Source organism: Pristis pectinata, chromosome 14 (assembly GCF_009764475.1).
Source record: "Pristis pectinata isolate sPriPec2 chromosome 14, sPriPec2.1.pri, whole genome shotgun sequence".
In the NCBI taxonomy this organism is placed as follows: Eukaryota; Metazoa; Chordata; class Chondrichthyes; order Rhinopristiformes; family Pristidae; genus Pristis; species Pristis pectinata.
Genome location: NC_067418.1, coordinates 25575770 through 25591726, shown reverse-complemented (window position 1 = coordinate 25591726; position 15957 = coordinate 25575770). Strand labels below are relative to the sequence as shown.

At 38.6% G+C, this 15957-nt stretch overlaps 1 protein-coding gene across 9 annotated transcripts in view; it reads left to right on the top strand.

Annotated features, from left to right (window-relative positions):
* Positions 1–15957, top strand: part of ppp6r3 (protein phosphatase 6, regulatory subunit 3) — a 103179-nt gene that overhangs the window by 19099 nt on the left and 68123 nt on the right. For all 9 annotated transcript variants that reach the window (XM_052029637.1, XM_052029636.1, XM_052029635.1 and 6 more), the window contains 2 exons: positions 9719–9951; positions 13505–13691. In XM_052029637.1, coding sequence (XP_051885597.1) covers positions 9725–9951; positions 13505–13691 — 414 coding nt within the window. In that variant the 5' untranslated portion in view covers positions 9719–9724. The remainder of the gene's footprint in view (positions 1–9718; positions 9952–13504; positions 13692–15957) is intronic.

Below are 15957 nucleotides of genomic sequence, written 5' to 3'. Positions count from 1 at the left end.
TCTATTTTACCCCTTTATGATAGCATGATCTCTGTTTGCAGAAGTGCATTCAGCTTCGGAGTCCTATGCAGTTCAAAAAAATTCCTTGTACGTAATATTATGTTTGTGTTCCTTCACTCTAGGCCACCCAATATGTAAAGAACAGTGTATTTACCTTGCACTCATTACAGCAATGTTTTCCAGTGTTCTGAATGTCAAATATTCTCAAATCCACTGACCTGAAATGTTGCAGCCATAATAATGGCTGTTAAGTATAATTACTGTTTTAGTACAATTATATGTTCTTTAAAAGAGATAACTGTAGATTACTGTCTATTTAATTAAAAATCTATTTGTTGAATTGAATCGTATTGCCTACAAATGCAGCCTCCAAATAGACTGACCCCTGTTAGTAATAGAATTATAGTGTTATAAAATGGGCATTTAGGGCCAACCATCTTTTTATTCTTCTGATTGTTGTGTTAATCAGAGTGTCTGCTTGTTCAGTCTACTTCATTACTGCTATTCCCTCGAACTTGCATAACCCACTAAATTTGCACGGTCTCCACTACAATCATGACCTCTGGCTGTGCATTCCATAGCCTTAGACATTAATGTTGTAGACTATGTATGATTTTAAACTAAGGCTTTGGGTCAAATAAAACACCAAGCAAATCTGATCAATTGATTTGGTTTTTATTGTGCAAATGGGGAGGGAGAGGAAATACCAAACAGGATAGTGCCTGTGTTATCTCCAGAAGTTGTTTCAAAGGTACAAAATTTGAGACAGCAGTAGGAGGCAATAGTCTAGTGGCCTGTACAAAACTTAACAATTATCGTGAAGCTGATTGGAGGGATGAGATCCATAAACTTGAAATAAGTAACAGCATGGAATGAATTTAAAAAAAAATTGATTAGATGTCTTTGGTTTTTAAATACTTGTTTGTGTGTGGAACAAGAAGTGAGGGAATTCAGAATTTTGAAGTTAGTAAAGAATAAACCTGGATTAGAGATTACTTTTTGTGTTTTAGAGTAGGGTTAATGAGCATGTAAACAAAAATCAAAAACAGCAAATGCAGGAAATCTGAAATAAAAACACAAAATTCTGGAAATACCCACCAGGTCAGGTTGCTTCTGTGGTGAGAGAAACAAAGTTGTCATTTCAGGTTACTTACATTTTAATAGCTTTTATGTGGATAAAGGCATGTATATTGTGGTTTGTGAGCATGAAAAAGCTAGGAAAAAAATGGAGCAGTAGCAGGTTCAATAAGAAAGGCTCCCCTATCCTGGGAAAATGACTATGATATCACCATATCTATGCTCCTTGTGATTTTATAAACCTCTCAGGTCACCTGCTCAGCCTCCTTTGCTCCAAGGAAAACAGCCCCAGCATATTTAGTCTCTCCTTGTAACTCAAGCCCTCCAATCCCAGCAACCTCCTTGTGAATCTTTCCTGCACCCTCTAGCTTAATCACATCCTTCCTACAGGTAGGGGACCAGAACTGCACACAGTACTTCCAAGTGCAGTCTCATCAGTCTTGTACAGCTGTAACATGACGTCCTAACATTTGTACTCAATACCCTGACAAATGAATCTTGAATAAATTTTGCTTCAGCGTTGAAATCCTTTTTTTTCTACTTTTGGCTTGGGTGACTTGCTCAGGACTTGTGGTTTAAAGAGATGATCTGATTTGTCTGTTTGTGGGATGAAGATGCTGGGAAACGTGATTTCTTTTTTTCTTCAGCCATACAATAAAGGCAGTAGAGTTAACGTCATGCTCGAAATGAGATTATAATAACCTTGAAGAAAACAATGTTGAAATGTGTCATTGCCTTTTCATACTTACTTGTTCATTATCTTTGAGGGTAATTGAATGATATCCATGGGCAACCCTGATTGGTGAATGGTTGGTATTGCATTTTAGTTAATTAGTGCACCAGAATACAGAGATTTGGAGTCATGAAGTCACTCGTGTGTGGTGATAAAATAAAAAAAAATCCATGGTAGATAGTGGCATTAAATCTGGAGAATAAAAAACTTCTCTGTTGAAAGTTGTTGATGAGATCAGAGACCAATATCAATATTAGAGGATATTGTATATGATGATCTCTGACATAGCTCAAAATAGATTCAGCTCTCTTGAATTAAGAAAACAAATTTGCATTCATCACCTGGTAGTAACTGGTTCCACAGGTCCACAGTTCTCTGGGGGAAAAGAATTGCCTGACAGCCAACCTAACCCCATCTTGCATAACTTGCATGCTTGAATACAGGTTCATTTTATTCAATTGAAGTAATTGGTTCACATTCCTTTCATTATTTAATTAACCTGTTCAAGTTGTCTCTAAATCCACGCCTTTATCTTATCTTCTAAACTTACCCATATCCTGTCTTTAAACTAGAATGTATTAAATTGGTTCTTGGGAGAGATACAAAATAGGTGGGGAGGGGGCCGGGGGATGAAACTTACCTAAAAAATGCCAGCAAGAGGTCAGTGAAGTTGTTGATCTTGTGGTTCTGTCTGAGGAAAATATCTAAATTAAAGCATAATTGATATGATGTTTGCTCAGTTTCATCAGTTTTCTCCAGTGAGTTTGGTAACTGGAAGTAAGAAAAGTATTGTAGCGCCAACAGAATCCTGACCAATGATGGATAGCAGTTGAGTTTGGTATCTATAGCTTGTACATCTGTTTTTTTTTTCCTGAGAGGTAGTAGTTTCATATTTTTGTTTCCAGGATAGCACATCACAGTTTTAGGCCACTGGGACGAGATGATTGCACGTAGGAATTGACTGATGAGCCTATGATTAGTTCTGTTTGCATGTAACTTAGGTGTATGTATAAAATGTTGTTTTGCATACTCTATCTGCATAAAATCAAAGTTGGCATCCATTCTTTATCGTTCAGTAGAGTATTTTTTTTCCATTATTGCATAAGCCTACCTGGAAGCTGGATGCTTGCTGAATAAAAAATTGTTGGCAAATATTGGTGTACTAACACTTTTTGTAAATTGAGACCCAATAGAAGAATATGAAACTTGTATAATAGCCCCTCATTAATTTATAACTTATACCTATTAGAGAACCACATTATGCCAGATTACTCAATCTTGTTTGGTCTTGAGTAGCCTGGTAGCCACACTAATTGTTTGAGGCCTTGTGGCTCCCATTGACTCAAAAGCCTTGGTTCTGCAGCTGTCCCAGAGTAGACCTCTGGATGATACATTTTAAGGCCTCGCTCTCTCAGCATCAAAGACATTTAAAAACGGTTGAAATTGATTTTGTACAACTAGCAAGCGTTTTAGTGGTTGAAGTTTTCATGTTAAAATTTAAATTGCACCAGGAACTTGTTTTCAAATTTACACTTGGGTATATTAAGAAAACATTATTTATCTTGGCACATTTACAAAAGATATAATAATGTCTGCATCAGGAATCAGCCATATTCTTTTTGTCCCGTTATCCAGTACAAATATTCTTGGAAACTGATCAGCCCCTTTCTCACCTGCTAGTTGGTGTACATTGGCTATTCCAGCAGAAATGGCCATATTCTTTATTATTATTTGTCAACCTGCTTCGTTCTTCATTTTCTTTTAGGACTAACTAACTTTCAAAACAAGTATTCCAACAATCTTGACAATTTACCTCCGTTTATGAGTTTAATTTGCATTGAATTTAATTCAAGTGCATATTTTAACATCTGTTGCTTCTGGTTGGTTACTAATTCTTGATGCACTACAAACCTCAGGATTTATATCAGATATATTTACAAAGGTTTTGGGTTAAATTTGTGTACCTGGCAATGAAAAAATAGCCTTTCATCCAGAAGCATATGATACATATGATAAATATTCTCAATGCTATACTTTGGATGCACTCGATCTATTTATTAATGATCTGATTTCATAGGCAATCCTTGTATACTGGGAAACTACCTTGTATATTTATTTAAATTGAATAGAATGCTGTTGAGTAAACTGAATTCTGTTATCTTTTAGAAGTTACTTGAACAGTTATTGGAAGCTTCTGATGGGCACTTAACACCTAGTTAGATATCTTGTATTTCTCACATTTCCTAACATAAAAGGAGGCTCTTGGTTCATCAGGTGTATGCCAACTCTCAAAGTTATCCCATCAATCATATTCCATCATTTATTTCCTGTAACCTATTCTATCTCTTGTGCCCATTAAACACCTACCTTACACTATGGATAACTTACAGTGGCCAGTAAACCTACCAACCAGTATGTCTTTGGTGGGGGGGAAAGGAAGGGGAAGCCCCTGCTTCACCGTCCACCTGAACCCAAGGTATTATATTTGGAGCCTACACCATTAAGCTGCAGAATGTGTAGAGTTGGGATAGGGAGTAGAATGGATAGTAAGCCAGCTGCAAAATGGACAAGGAATCATAGAACAGTACAGCACAGGAACAGGCCCTTCAGCCCACAATGTTGTGCTGAACCAATTACATTAGTAATAAAATGCCCAACTAAACTAATCCCTTCTGCCTACACAATGTCCATATCCTACCATTTCCCTCACATTCATGTGCCTATCTAAGAGGTTCCTGAACCCCCCCTAGTATATTTGCCTCTACCACCACCCCAGGCAGCGCATTCCAGGCACCCACCACTCTGTATTTTAAAAAAAAAACTTTTGCTCCACACATCTCCTTTGAACTTCCCCCTCTCACCTTAAATGCATGCCCTCTGGTATTAGACATTTCAACCCTGGGGAAAAGATACTGGCTGTCTACTCCAACTATTCCTCTCATAATCTTATAAACCTCATTAGTTCTCCCCTCAGCCTCCGCTGCTCCAGAGAAAACAACCCATTTGTCCAACCTGTCCTCATAGCATGTGCCCTCTAATCCAGGCAGCATCTTGGTAAACCTCTTCTGCACCCTCTCCAAAGTCTTGACATCCTCCTTATAATGGGGCGACCAGAACTGAATGCAGTTCTCCAGATGCGGCCTAACTAAAGTTTTATAAAGCTGCAGCATAACTTCCTGACTCCTGAACTCAATGTCTTGACTAATGAAGGCAAGCATGCCATATCCCTTCTTTACCACCTTATCAACCTGTGTAGCCACTTTCAGGGAGTTATGAACTTGGATTCCAAGATCCCTCTGCTCATCAACACTGTTAAGGGTCTTGCCATTAACAGTGTACTGTCTCTTTACATTTGATCTCCCAAGGTGCAACACTTCACATTTGGCCGAGTTGAGCTCCATCTGCCATTTCTCTGCCCATATCTGCAACTGATCTATCTCCCGCTGTATCCTTTACCAGTCTTTTACACTACCCACAATACCACCAATTTTCGTATCATCTGCAAATTTACTAACCCACCCATGTACATTTTCATCCAGGTCATTTATATACTGCACATCACAAACAGCAGAGGTCCCAGTATGGATCCCTGAGGAATGCCACTATTCACAGACAGCCAGTTCTGAATCCAGACAGCCAGTTCTGAATCCAAACAGCCAATTCACCTTGGAGCTCATGCATCTTAATTTTCTGGATGAGCCTCCGATGAGGGACCTTGCCAAACGCCTTACTAAAATTCATGTAGACAACATCCACAGCTCTACCTTCATCAATCATCCTCGTCACCTCATCAAAAAAATCAATCAAGTTAGTAAGGCATGACTTGCCCTGCACCAAGCCGTGCTGACTGTCCTTAATTTGGCTATGGTTTTCCAAACACTCATAAATTTTATCCCTAAGTGTCCTCTCCAGGAACTTCCCTACCACTGACGTGAGACTCGCTGATCTATAGTTACCAGGATTATTCCTGTTTCCTTCCTTGAATAATGGAACAACATTAGCTGCTCGCCAGTCCTCTGGGACCTTGCTGTGGCTAGAGAGGACACGAAGATATTGGTCAAGGCCCCAGCAATCTCATCTCTTGCTTCTCAATAACTTGGGGTATATCCCATCAGGCCCTGGGGATTTATCCACCTTAATATTCTTTAAGAGACCTGACACTACCTCCACTGTTATCTCAAAATGCCCTAGCATATTAGTATGTTCCACACCGGTCTCCATGTCCCTCTGCTTGGTAAATACTGATGCAAAGTACTCATTAAGGATCTCACCCACCTCCTCCGCTTCCAAGCTCATGTTCCTTCCTTTATCCTTGAGTGGTCCTACCCTCTCCCTAGTTATCCTCTTGCTCTTGACGTATGTATAGAATACCTTGGGATTCTCTTTAATCCTACTTGCCAAGGACTTTTCATGGCCCCTCCTGGCTTTCCTAATTCCCTTCTTGAGTTCCTTTCTGGCTTCTTTATAATCCTCAAGTGCTCTGTTAGATTCTGGAACCCATTTGTTGCTATTAATGTAATGATCCATACTCGGAAGTCAGAAGTGCAATTTCAAAATTTGCATAGGGCTCAAATTGGGGACATCATTGCTTCAGAGGAAGACTGACACAATACAGGAAGGTATTAATAAAGTTTGAGAACGGGCCTGTATTTTTGAAATTGTACTTCTGACTTCAAAGTAGATTTGTTCAGGAAATAAATTGGGTATAAGAGCAGAGGATTTTAAACTTTATTTATGCAGCATGGTAACAGGCCTTTCTGGCCTAACAAGCCCGGGCTGCTCAAGTACACCCATGTTAACCTATTAACCTGTATGTCTTTGGAATGTGGGAGGAAACCCACACTGTCACAGGGAGAATGTACAAACTCCTTACAGACACTGGCGGGAATTGAATCCCGATCGCTAGCGCTGTAATAGCATTCTGCTAACTGCTACGCTACCGTGTCGCCCTCAGCACGGATTTTGGAAGCAATGTTAATTGAATCATCAATGGTGATCATAATGGTACAAAAATAGACTTACTCCGGTGTTCGTTTCTGTACAGAGAGATTTGAAAAGCAGCAAACCTTTGTTAGAACTTGTATTGAGTATGTATTAGTCTATGTATTGAATATGTATAAGAACTTGTATTAGTCTATGCTTGGAGTACTGCAAACAGTTGTGGTCTCCATATTATAAAAAAAAGTCATAGAAGCACTGATGAGGGTGGCAGAAACTACTGGAATGATACCAGACATCTTGTGTATCAGGAAGGATTAAACTGTTTGTGGCTCTTTTCTCCAGAAAACAAATGCTGCTATTGACAGAAGTCGTTTTAAAAGAATGTAAGGGTTTGATAAGTAAATGCAAAGATGTTGTTTCCACTTGCAGTTGTGACCAAAACTGGTGGTCATAAATATGAAATTGTCACCTGTAAATTCACCAGGAAATACACTGATATTTCACATGGCCTCTGGGATTCTTTTCAGGAACAAGAGTCTAATGGAGTCAGTGCTAAAAGGGGCCATTATAGCATTATGCATAGAGAAATGTGTTACCTACAGTGCTGCTATGCTACAGATGTGGTGCAACCTCCTGGCTTCCCTGCTGCTGTGGTGGGAACCAGCTTCAAACTCCTGCTGTGCATATGAAGAGTCAGGAGACAGCAACTTGTGTTATATCCAACAGGTGGTGATGTGAAAAACCATGGATTCCATGGTCCATGGATTAACACGTGGAACTGATGCTCCCAGTCCCCAGCAGTGGCCCACTCCTCAGCTGCGCTGCTGGTGCCAACTCCAACACTAGCTCTCACAGGTAACCTCTCCATAGTAAGCCATGGACAGTTTAACACTTAAGAGTGCCAGCAGTGGGCAGGATTTCATGCCAGGCTCCTGTCAGAGCAGCATGAAGCAATGGGGCAGTGAGGGATTCATGTCAGGTTCCTGGCTTAGCAATACAGAGCCTGATTGGAATTTTTTTTAAAGAAGTAGAAACATTTGACCCCCAGGTCTTGAGTCTGTTCTGTTAGTCAACAAGATCATGGCTGCTCGAACTTTTCTTGTCCATTTTTATGACGTATCCCCGTAATCCTTGATTCCCTTACTAATTAAAAGTCTGCATTTCAATTTTTAATATATTCAAGGATTTGGCCTTCATAAGCATTCTTGGGCAGGGATTTCTAAAGACTTGCAATCCTTTAAGTGAAGAAATTCTTCCTTGTTTCTGTTTTAGATAGTTGTCCCTTGTTCTGAGACTGCCCTGGCACTAGACTCTCCCATAAGGGGAAATCTTCTTTGCATTTATTCTCTGAAGTCCCCTAGGAATATTGTATGTTTCAAGCACAGTAGTGTAGCGGTTAGTGTAATGCTATTACAGAGCCAGCAACCCGGGTTCAATTCCAGCCACCGTCTTTAAGGAGTTTGTACGTTCTCCCTGTGTCTGCGTGGGTTTCCTCCGGGTGCTCTGGTTTCCTCCCACGTTCCAAAAGACGTACAGGTTAGGAAGTTGTGGGCATGCTATCTTGGCTCCGGAAGCGTGGCGACACTTGCGAGCTGCCCCCAGCCCACTCTACGCAAAAGATGCTTTTCACTGTGTGTTTCAATGTACGTGTGACTAATAAATCTTTTCTTATTACCTCTTATTATAAATTCCAATGAGTACAGACTAGATCTGTTCAACCTTTCCTCACAAGACATTCCCTCCATACATGAGATCTTCCTAATGAATCTCATCTGAAGTGCCTCCAATGATACATCTTGAGTAAGGGGAACCAAAACTGTAAACAGTGTTCTAGATGTGGTCTCTCTAGTGCCGTGTGCATTCTTAATATGACACCTAATTCATACTCCAACTCCCTTGAACTAAAAACTGGTATTCCATTGGCTTTCCTAATTACCTGCTGATCGATTTGGAGGGAAGAATAATGAAAGATTATTATTTCCTTAGCAAAAGACTGTAATATGTTGCAGTTCAAAGGGTTTTGAGGGTCTTTGTACATGAAGCACAAAGTTAGCATACAGGTACTGCAGGTATTGGGAGGCAAATGGAATGTTTTTTTTATTATTTTAAGGAGGTTGGAATGATAGATGACCTAATTGAAACACATCAAAATGTCTGTTTGGATGATGCTCATATTTCAGGAGTGGAGCTTACTGGACCTTAAGGCTCCTGAAAAAGATATCAAACTAATGTTGATACCTAAACAATAGATAGTTGATGGCCTAGCCATTTTCATTTAATGAAAGCAGGCTCTTTTGCATTGAAATTGCATTTCTTTGAACAATCATTGTCATGATTCAATTAAGTAATATTTGGAGAATTATATATTGATAGTTTGTTCAACTGCTTTTCTTATTCTGTAAGGTCTATAAGATTTTCCCATTGATTGAGAATGTACTGATGGGTTGTTGGATTCATTCAGCTTTTTGCAGGTGAGACGTAACTGGACAATGTTCCACTTTGGGAACATGGCAGAATTAGAGCTGTAGTGAATGTGGCTAGAGGCAGAGCTGGATCTTGAGCATAAGTCATCAACACAGTTGGGTATTGTCATTACCTATAGCCTTTGCAGTATGCAGTGCAGTCAATTGTTTCTTTGTCACGTGGAGTGAACTGAATTGGCTGAAGACTAAATGGTTTCATCTGTTGTTATTGTTTTACATTCTACTTTTTCCCCAAGCAAATTTAATATTCAAATATGCCTGTCCTCTTTCTCTGGCTAAGATTATAAATGACTCAGCATTAACTAGAGGCTAAAGTTAGAGCTATTGTTCCTGATTTGTATTACTTTGCACAATATTTACCTGCTAAATTACCAGGAGAAGCACATCTTGTTTTCTGATGCAATCAGATCAGTTTGCTTTTAAACTGTTGAACAGTAGCTGTACTCCTACTGACTTCTGTCTTTTTATTATTTTTTTAAATCAGTGCATCATGTTTTGGAAGTTTGATCTTCACACATCATCCCATATAGACACGCTCCTCGATAAGGAAGATGTGACTCTTACTGAATTAATGGATGAGGAAGATGTTTTGCAGGAATGTAAAGCTCAGAACCGTAAATTGTTGGATTTTCTGGTCAGGTCACAGAGTATGCATGATCTTGTTACATACATCACCCAGGAGCCGCCAGATGATATGGACGAAAAAATGAAATACAAGTAAGAAAATCTTATTATCGGAAATGTTTTCACATGAAGGTTTTTCATACCTGAATGAAGTTTATTAAGCTAGATTAATTTTTGAAAAGTGTGCTTCCAAACTGATATTAATATGGAGACTGGAAACTTTCAGTTATTGAGGATGAGAAATGCCAAATGATTACTTAATTTTTCATGACCCACTAATATACCAGAAAAGTTGTTATTAGATTAGTAAAATAAATTGCAGGTGATGAATTTCACATCTTTAAGGGCCATTTGCTAGGTCCTAACATCTGTAGTTTTTAAGTGTTTACATTTATGCTTTTGCATAAATACGTAATCTAGCCCAATTAGTCCAATAAAAATTCAAATTTGTCTGAGCTGGTGAAACAGCAACATTGCTGAAATTTTATAATTTGTATTAATCTTCTCCCAACCTGGCCTCACTATCTTCCCCAACCCCACCAGACCATCTTTGTCCTCTGATATGTGAACCAAGGCAATGATTTTGATAGGTTGGTTAAAGTAATTAAGTTCAACCTTGCTTTACACTAGTAGATACTTGCTTCATTGGCATTGAAAAATTAACGTGAGTGAGACCAAGGTAAATTTTTCCTTGGGGTCAGTTGCAATAGTTTAAATTCAACTAATGTAGCATAAAGGAGAAATAAAACACAGATAGCCTTTGTCTTTCAGTCACCTGGGTGCCATCAGGAAAATAAACATACTTATGACATAACCACAAAAATCATTCCATTCTTAAATTCATTTGATTCTAGTATCTTTCTTATTCATGGGAGATGGACATCTCTTCCAAGGCCAGAATTTTTAATGCCCATCCCTAATTGCCATTGAGAAAGGAGTAGTGAGCAGCCTTCTGGATCTGCAGTCATTGTGGTGAATGTTCTACCACAATGTGGTTTCATTAAGGAGTCTTGAGATTTTGATAGAATAACCATGAGGAATATATTTCCAAGTCAGAATAGTGTGTGACTCGAGGATGAACTTGCTGTGCATCTGCTGTGCTTGGACTAGAGTCATAGAGCAATACAGCACTGATACAGGCAATTCGGTCCAACGACTCCATGCCAACCACATCGTCCACCTAACTAGTCCCAATCTCCTGCATTCGGCCCATATCCCTCCAGGCCCCTCCCCTCCATGTACCTATCCAATTGTTTCTTAAACAATACTATTTGTACTTTCTTCAAACACTTCCTCTGGCAGCTCATTCCATATACACACCACCCTCTGCATGAAAAAGTTACACCTCAGGTCCCTTTTAAGTCTTTCTCCTCTCACCCTAAATCTATACCCCCTAGTTTTGGACTCCCCTACCCTGGGGAAAAGACTGTTACCACCCACCTTGACTATGCCCCTCATAATTTTAAACACTTCTATAAGATCGTCCCCCCTCCTCCTATGTTCCAAGGAGTAAAGGCCGAGCCTGGCCAACCTCTCCCTATAATTTAGGCCTTCTAGTCTCGGCAACATCCTCGTAAATCTTTTCTGCATTCTTTCAAGTTTAACCGCGTCTTTCCTGTAACAGGGTGACCAAAACTGTACACAGTACTCCAAGTGTGGCCTCATCAATGACTTGTACAACTGCAACATAATGTCCCAACTGCTATACTCAGTCCCCTGACTGATGAAAGCCAGTGTGCTAAATGCCTTTTCACCACCCTGTCTACCTGCGATGCCACTTTCAACAAAATATACACTTGTACTCCTAGGTCCCTCTCTTCCATTACATTCCCTACTGCCCTACAACAAGATTGAAAACTTGCATTTCTATTTTTTTTTTGTACCTTTAACATAACCAAGCTCTAAGCTACTTCCCAGGAGCAATGTTATTCAAAAAAGATTGACACCAAACTACATTCAGTAAAATTCTGATAATCCGGCACATTTGGTATTTTTAAGTAGACTAGTTGAATTTCTGAACTATTAAGGGGCAGGGTGAGAAGCCAAAACATGACTGGTTGAAGAAAGTTCTTCTGATCTTGGATCTAAATGGCATACCCTATATCCTGAGGCTGTGACTCTTGGTTCTGGACTCTCCAGCAATCCTGTTTCTAGTCTGTCTATTCCTGCTAGAATTTTGTGTGTCTATAGGATACCCTCTCATTCATCAGTACTCCAGTGAATATAGACCCAATTTCTCCTCGTACATCAGCCCTGATAACCCAGGAATCAGTTTAGTAAACCTTCATTGCGCCCCTCCATAGCAAGAACATCCTTCCTCGGGTAAAGGGACTTAAAAATTCACAGGCAACTCCAAATGCAGTCTCCCCAAGGCACTGTAGCTATAGCAAAACATCCTTGTAGTCAGATCCTCTTGCAATAAAAGCCAACATGGCATTTGCTTTCCTAACTGCCTGCTGTACCTGAATGCTTGCTTTCAGCAACTTCCTTTTTCCTCATTTATCACTATTCAGTTGAGTTATGTGGATGTAATCATACAGTTGGTACTGCTGTACCTGTACTGGAACAGATGTTCCCTTTGAGTTTCTCCAGCAGTTTGTTTTGCTCCAGATTCCATCATCTGCAGTGTCTATGTTGAAGGATTTTCTGGTTCTTGGGTAATAGTTTTTAGCAGTGCAGCTCAATGTCAGACTCCATTGTTTTTGTTGTATCTGGGGCATTAAGCTATTTCTTGATATTATGTGAAATGAATCAAATGGGTTGAAGACTGGCTTCTATGGCGATGAGGGTTTGATGAGCTGATCCTTCTGAGTCTCTGTTAGTTTTAGACTCCCTACTGTAACAGATTCCCTTAACATATTAACCTTGATGTGATCACACCTCTGAATTACAGGGAACTTGATCCTAATTTGTGTCATCTCTGTTCAAAATTATCCCTTTGCTACCATTCCAGTAATCCTATGGTGCAAATGTAGTGCTCAGTACTGAACAGTGTGGGTATACTGTAATTTCTATAGCTGCAGTAGAACTTCTACTTTCTAGTTCATTAGAAATAAAACCAAGCATTCATTAGTGTTTCTAGGTATTTTCTGTCAGAAATCATGACATCTTAGTGATTTATTCTGTAGGCCTGAAAAACTTGTTGGACTTTCACTAGATCTAGCATTTCATTATTTAGTAGGTAATCTGATCTGTCCATTTTGTTCACAGCTCAAAATGGATTACCTTGCACATGCACATGTTGAAAAATATTTTCAGTTTTGCCCATTTACTAAACCTATTAATATCAGTTTGTATTTTTATATTTCCACCTGCACTGTTGACAATATTGCATATCGTTTTGGACATGTATCATTCTGCCATGGAAATAAGTAATCAATATAGTGAGCATTTATTTATTACTTAGTAAATGTAGTTGAGTGTTTTTTTTAATGAAGAGGAGTTAATATATCTTGTAGCAAGTGTCTATTGTATAGATATTTTGCTCTTTAATGGACATTTGCTACAAATGTATAAGTAAATGTTTTGAAATACCAGAAGGATGTTAAATTAGAATTTTCTTGTACTGATATAAAATTAAGAACAGGTTGTTGCAAATACTAACCGGAAGATCCTTTATCATATAATGCTCTAATCTTTTTCCCAGATATCCCAACATATCGTGTGAACTACTTACTTCAGATGTAGCACAGTTAAATGACCGACTAGCAGAAGATGAACCTTTGCTGACAAGACTTTACAGCTTTTTGCAGAATGAGCCACCACTTAACCCTTTGCTTGCAAGTTTCTTCAGTAAGGTGTTAAGCATTCTTATCAGTAGGAAACCTGACCAGGTAGGGGATGTGTACTAAATTTCAGTATTTGTTTAATTTTTAACAGGTATTAACTGGTTCCAAGCTTTATTACTATAAAAGATAGAATGGAAATCATAGTAAATTTACTTGCTCTGAGTCACCAAACCTTCGGTCATGCACCTCGAGTTCCTTTTGCAGGTTGGCTTCAAATTTCTTTTGGTATCTCTCCAGTGAAATGTATTGCATTATAGACATTTTTAAATGCTTGTTGTTGACCTTCTCAATTAATGTCAGCCAAGGGCACATTGGGTTGGAACTTGCTGAGAAGTGTAAGCACCAACATTTGGGATTCCCATGTGGAAGTGTCTGCTAGAACTGTAATGATTTCCAAGATGTTCTGTGCTGTTTTACTCAGTATGTGGCTCAGTGGTAGACACACCAGCTGGAATTCCTCAATTTATGCTTGGGAATCTGCCACAAATCCTCTGCCGGGTTAGATGTGGTACAGATCCAGAAATCATTCCAATGATTATTTTTTTAGAAATGTGTTTTGTGTAATTTAAATTATTTCATTTTGTTTTACATATTTCATATATTTTAATTATTTCTGATAGGTCTTTGACATTCAGAAACATTCAAAACTATCAGAGACATTCAGAAGCATTGAAAATGTTTGACAGCTTTAAGCAAAGTTGGAACATGATTTTGATGTCTATCATGGAATTTCTCAGCTATTTCATGAGCAGGCTTTTCTCTGGCTTTTCCACTTGGCCGTGTTATATCACGCTCGTCCCTGGTGTTGCATGAGGCTTAGTCAAATGTGATAGGGATACTCTCAACCAGCAAGTTCACCCCTACAGATACATACAAGATAAGTGCAAGGCAGTGATTATCTTAGTGGTGAGTGGAGGTTACAAGCAATACTTAGTAAGTTGCAGGGCATATAGTCAGTCATTCTGAATAGGGTCTTGCTGTGATGCCCAACTTTTTGTGCAACTTCCCTGAAGATTAAATGGCTTTTCCATTAACAAAATTTGGTTACTGAAAACTGGAACAGAATGATAGATTTTCAAGCACTGGTATACTAGCCAAACTTCTTCAATGAGTTCAGAAAGTCTGTAAATCAGATTTGTCATCACCGGAACTTTGAACATAGTACCAGGAGTAAAACGCATAAAAGAACATAAATTTTTTTTCATAAATTTGTAGTTAGATTTTTCTTGTTGTGTTGAACATTTGGTTATTTGAATGCCATGAATCTTTTTAACCAATGTTACGCCATGCAGTTGAGCAGGAAGAAGGATACTTAGTACAGAACATTCATAGATCTATACTGTCCTCAGACTCACTCCTATCGCTGTGTAGTTCTGTGGCATAGCTAAATAAATGATGAAATTATCAATTTTCACTATTAGTTTTCACATTCTTGTGATTTTAATGTACTCTTGCAGTTTTGTATTAAAATGTTGTAATTGTAAGGTTGATTTTTTTTCCCCTGGACTCTAACCTTTTATGTTTGTCCCAAATATTCATAATAGAAATAGCTGATAACTAGTGCAGTGAGTTTCTTGTCATTAAAAACAAAAACTAATTGTCCATCAAATTTATGCATGTGCTGTCTGCATTAAATATTTTGATTTTAAACTTGATCTTTTTTTTAGTTGCTTAGAATGAGAAAAGACTAGCTGCTAATGTAAATGGGAATCTAAAATAGACAAGTAAATTGTGAAAGGGTAGAATAGGATTGGTGGCCATCGAGGATAAAAATGGGAACTTGTACATGGATGCTGAAGGGTTTTAAGGTACTAAATGAGTACATTAGGAAAAGGGTACTTCCAAAGATATAGTGAAAGAGGAGATAGTTGAGATACTGGATACAGTAAATATTGATAGTATATATGTTAGAAAAGTTGGCAGAGTTGTGGCCGTGTATTTTGAGGGAAGTATGTGAGGAAATCATTTAGACACTGGCCATGATTTCCCAATACTGTTTGAATACAATGAGGTGGTGGCAGAGAACTGGAAAGTAGTAAATATTGCTCCTTTGTTCAAAAAGAAGGATAAGCATAAGCCTAAAGAGAGTTGGTTTAACCCCTCTGGTCGGAAAGTCTTTGGAAACATTGATTCAGGATAAGATTAAGAGTCACCTAGAGGAAAATGGATTAATTAAAGCAAGTTAAGGGCAAATTACATTTAATTAAGTTGATAGAACTTTTTTAAAGAGGTAATGGATAGGGTTTACGGGTACTATGGATGATATGGTGTACATGGATTTCCATAAGGCCTTTGATAAGATGCCACTTAA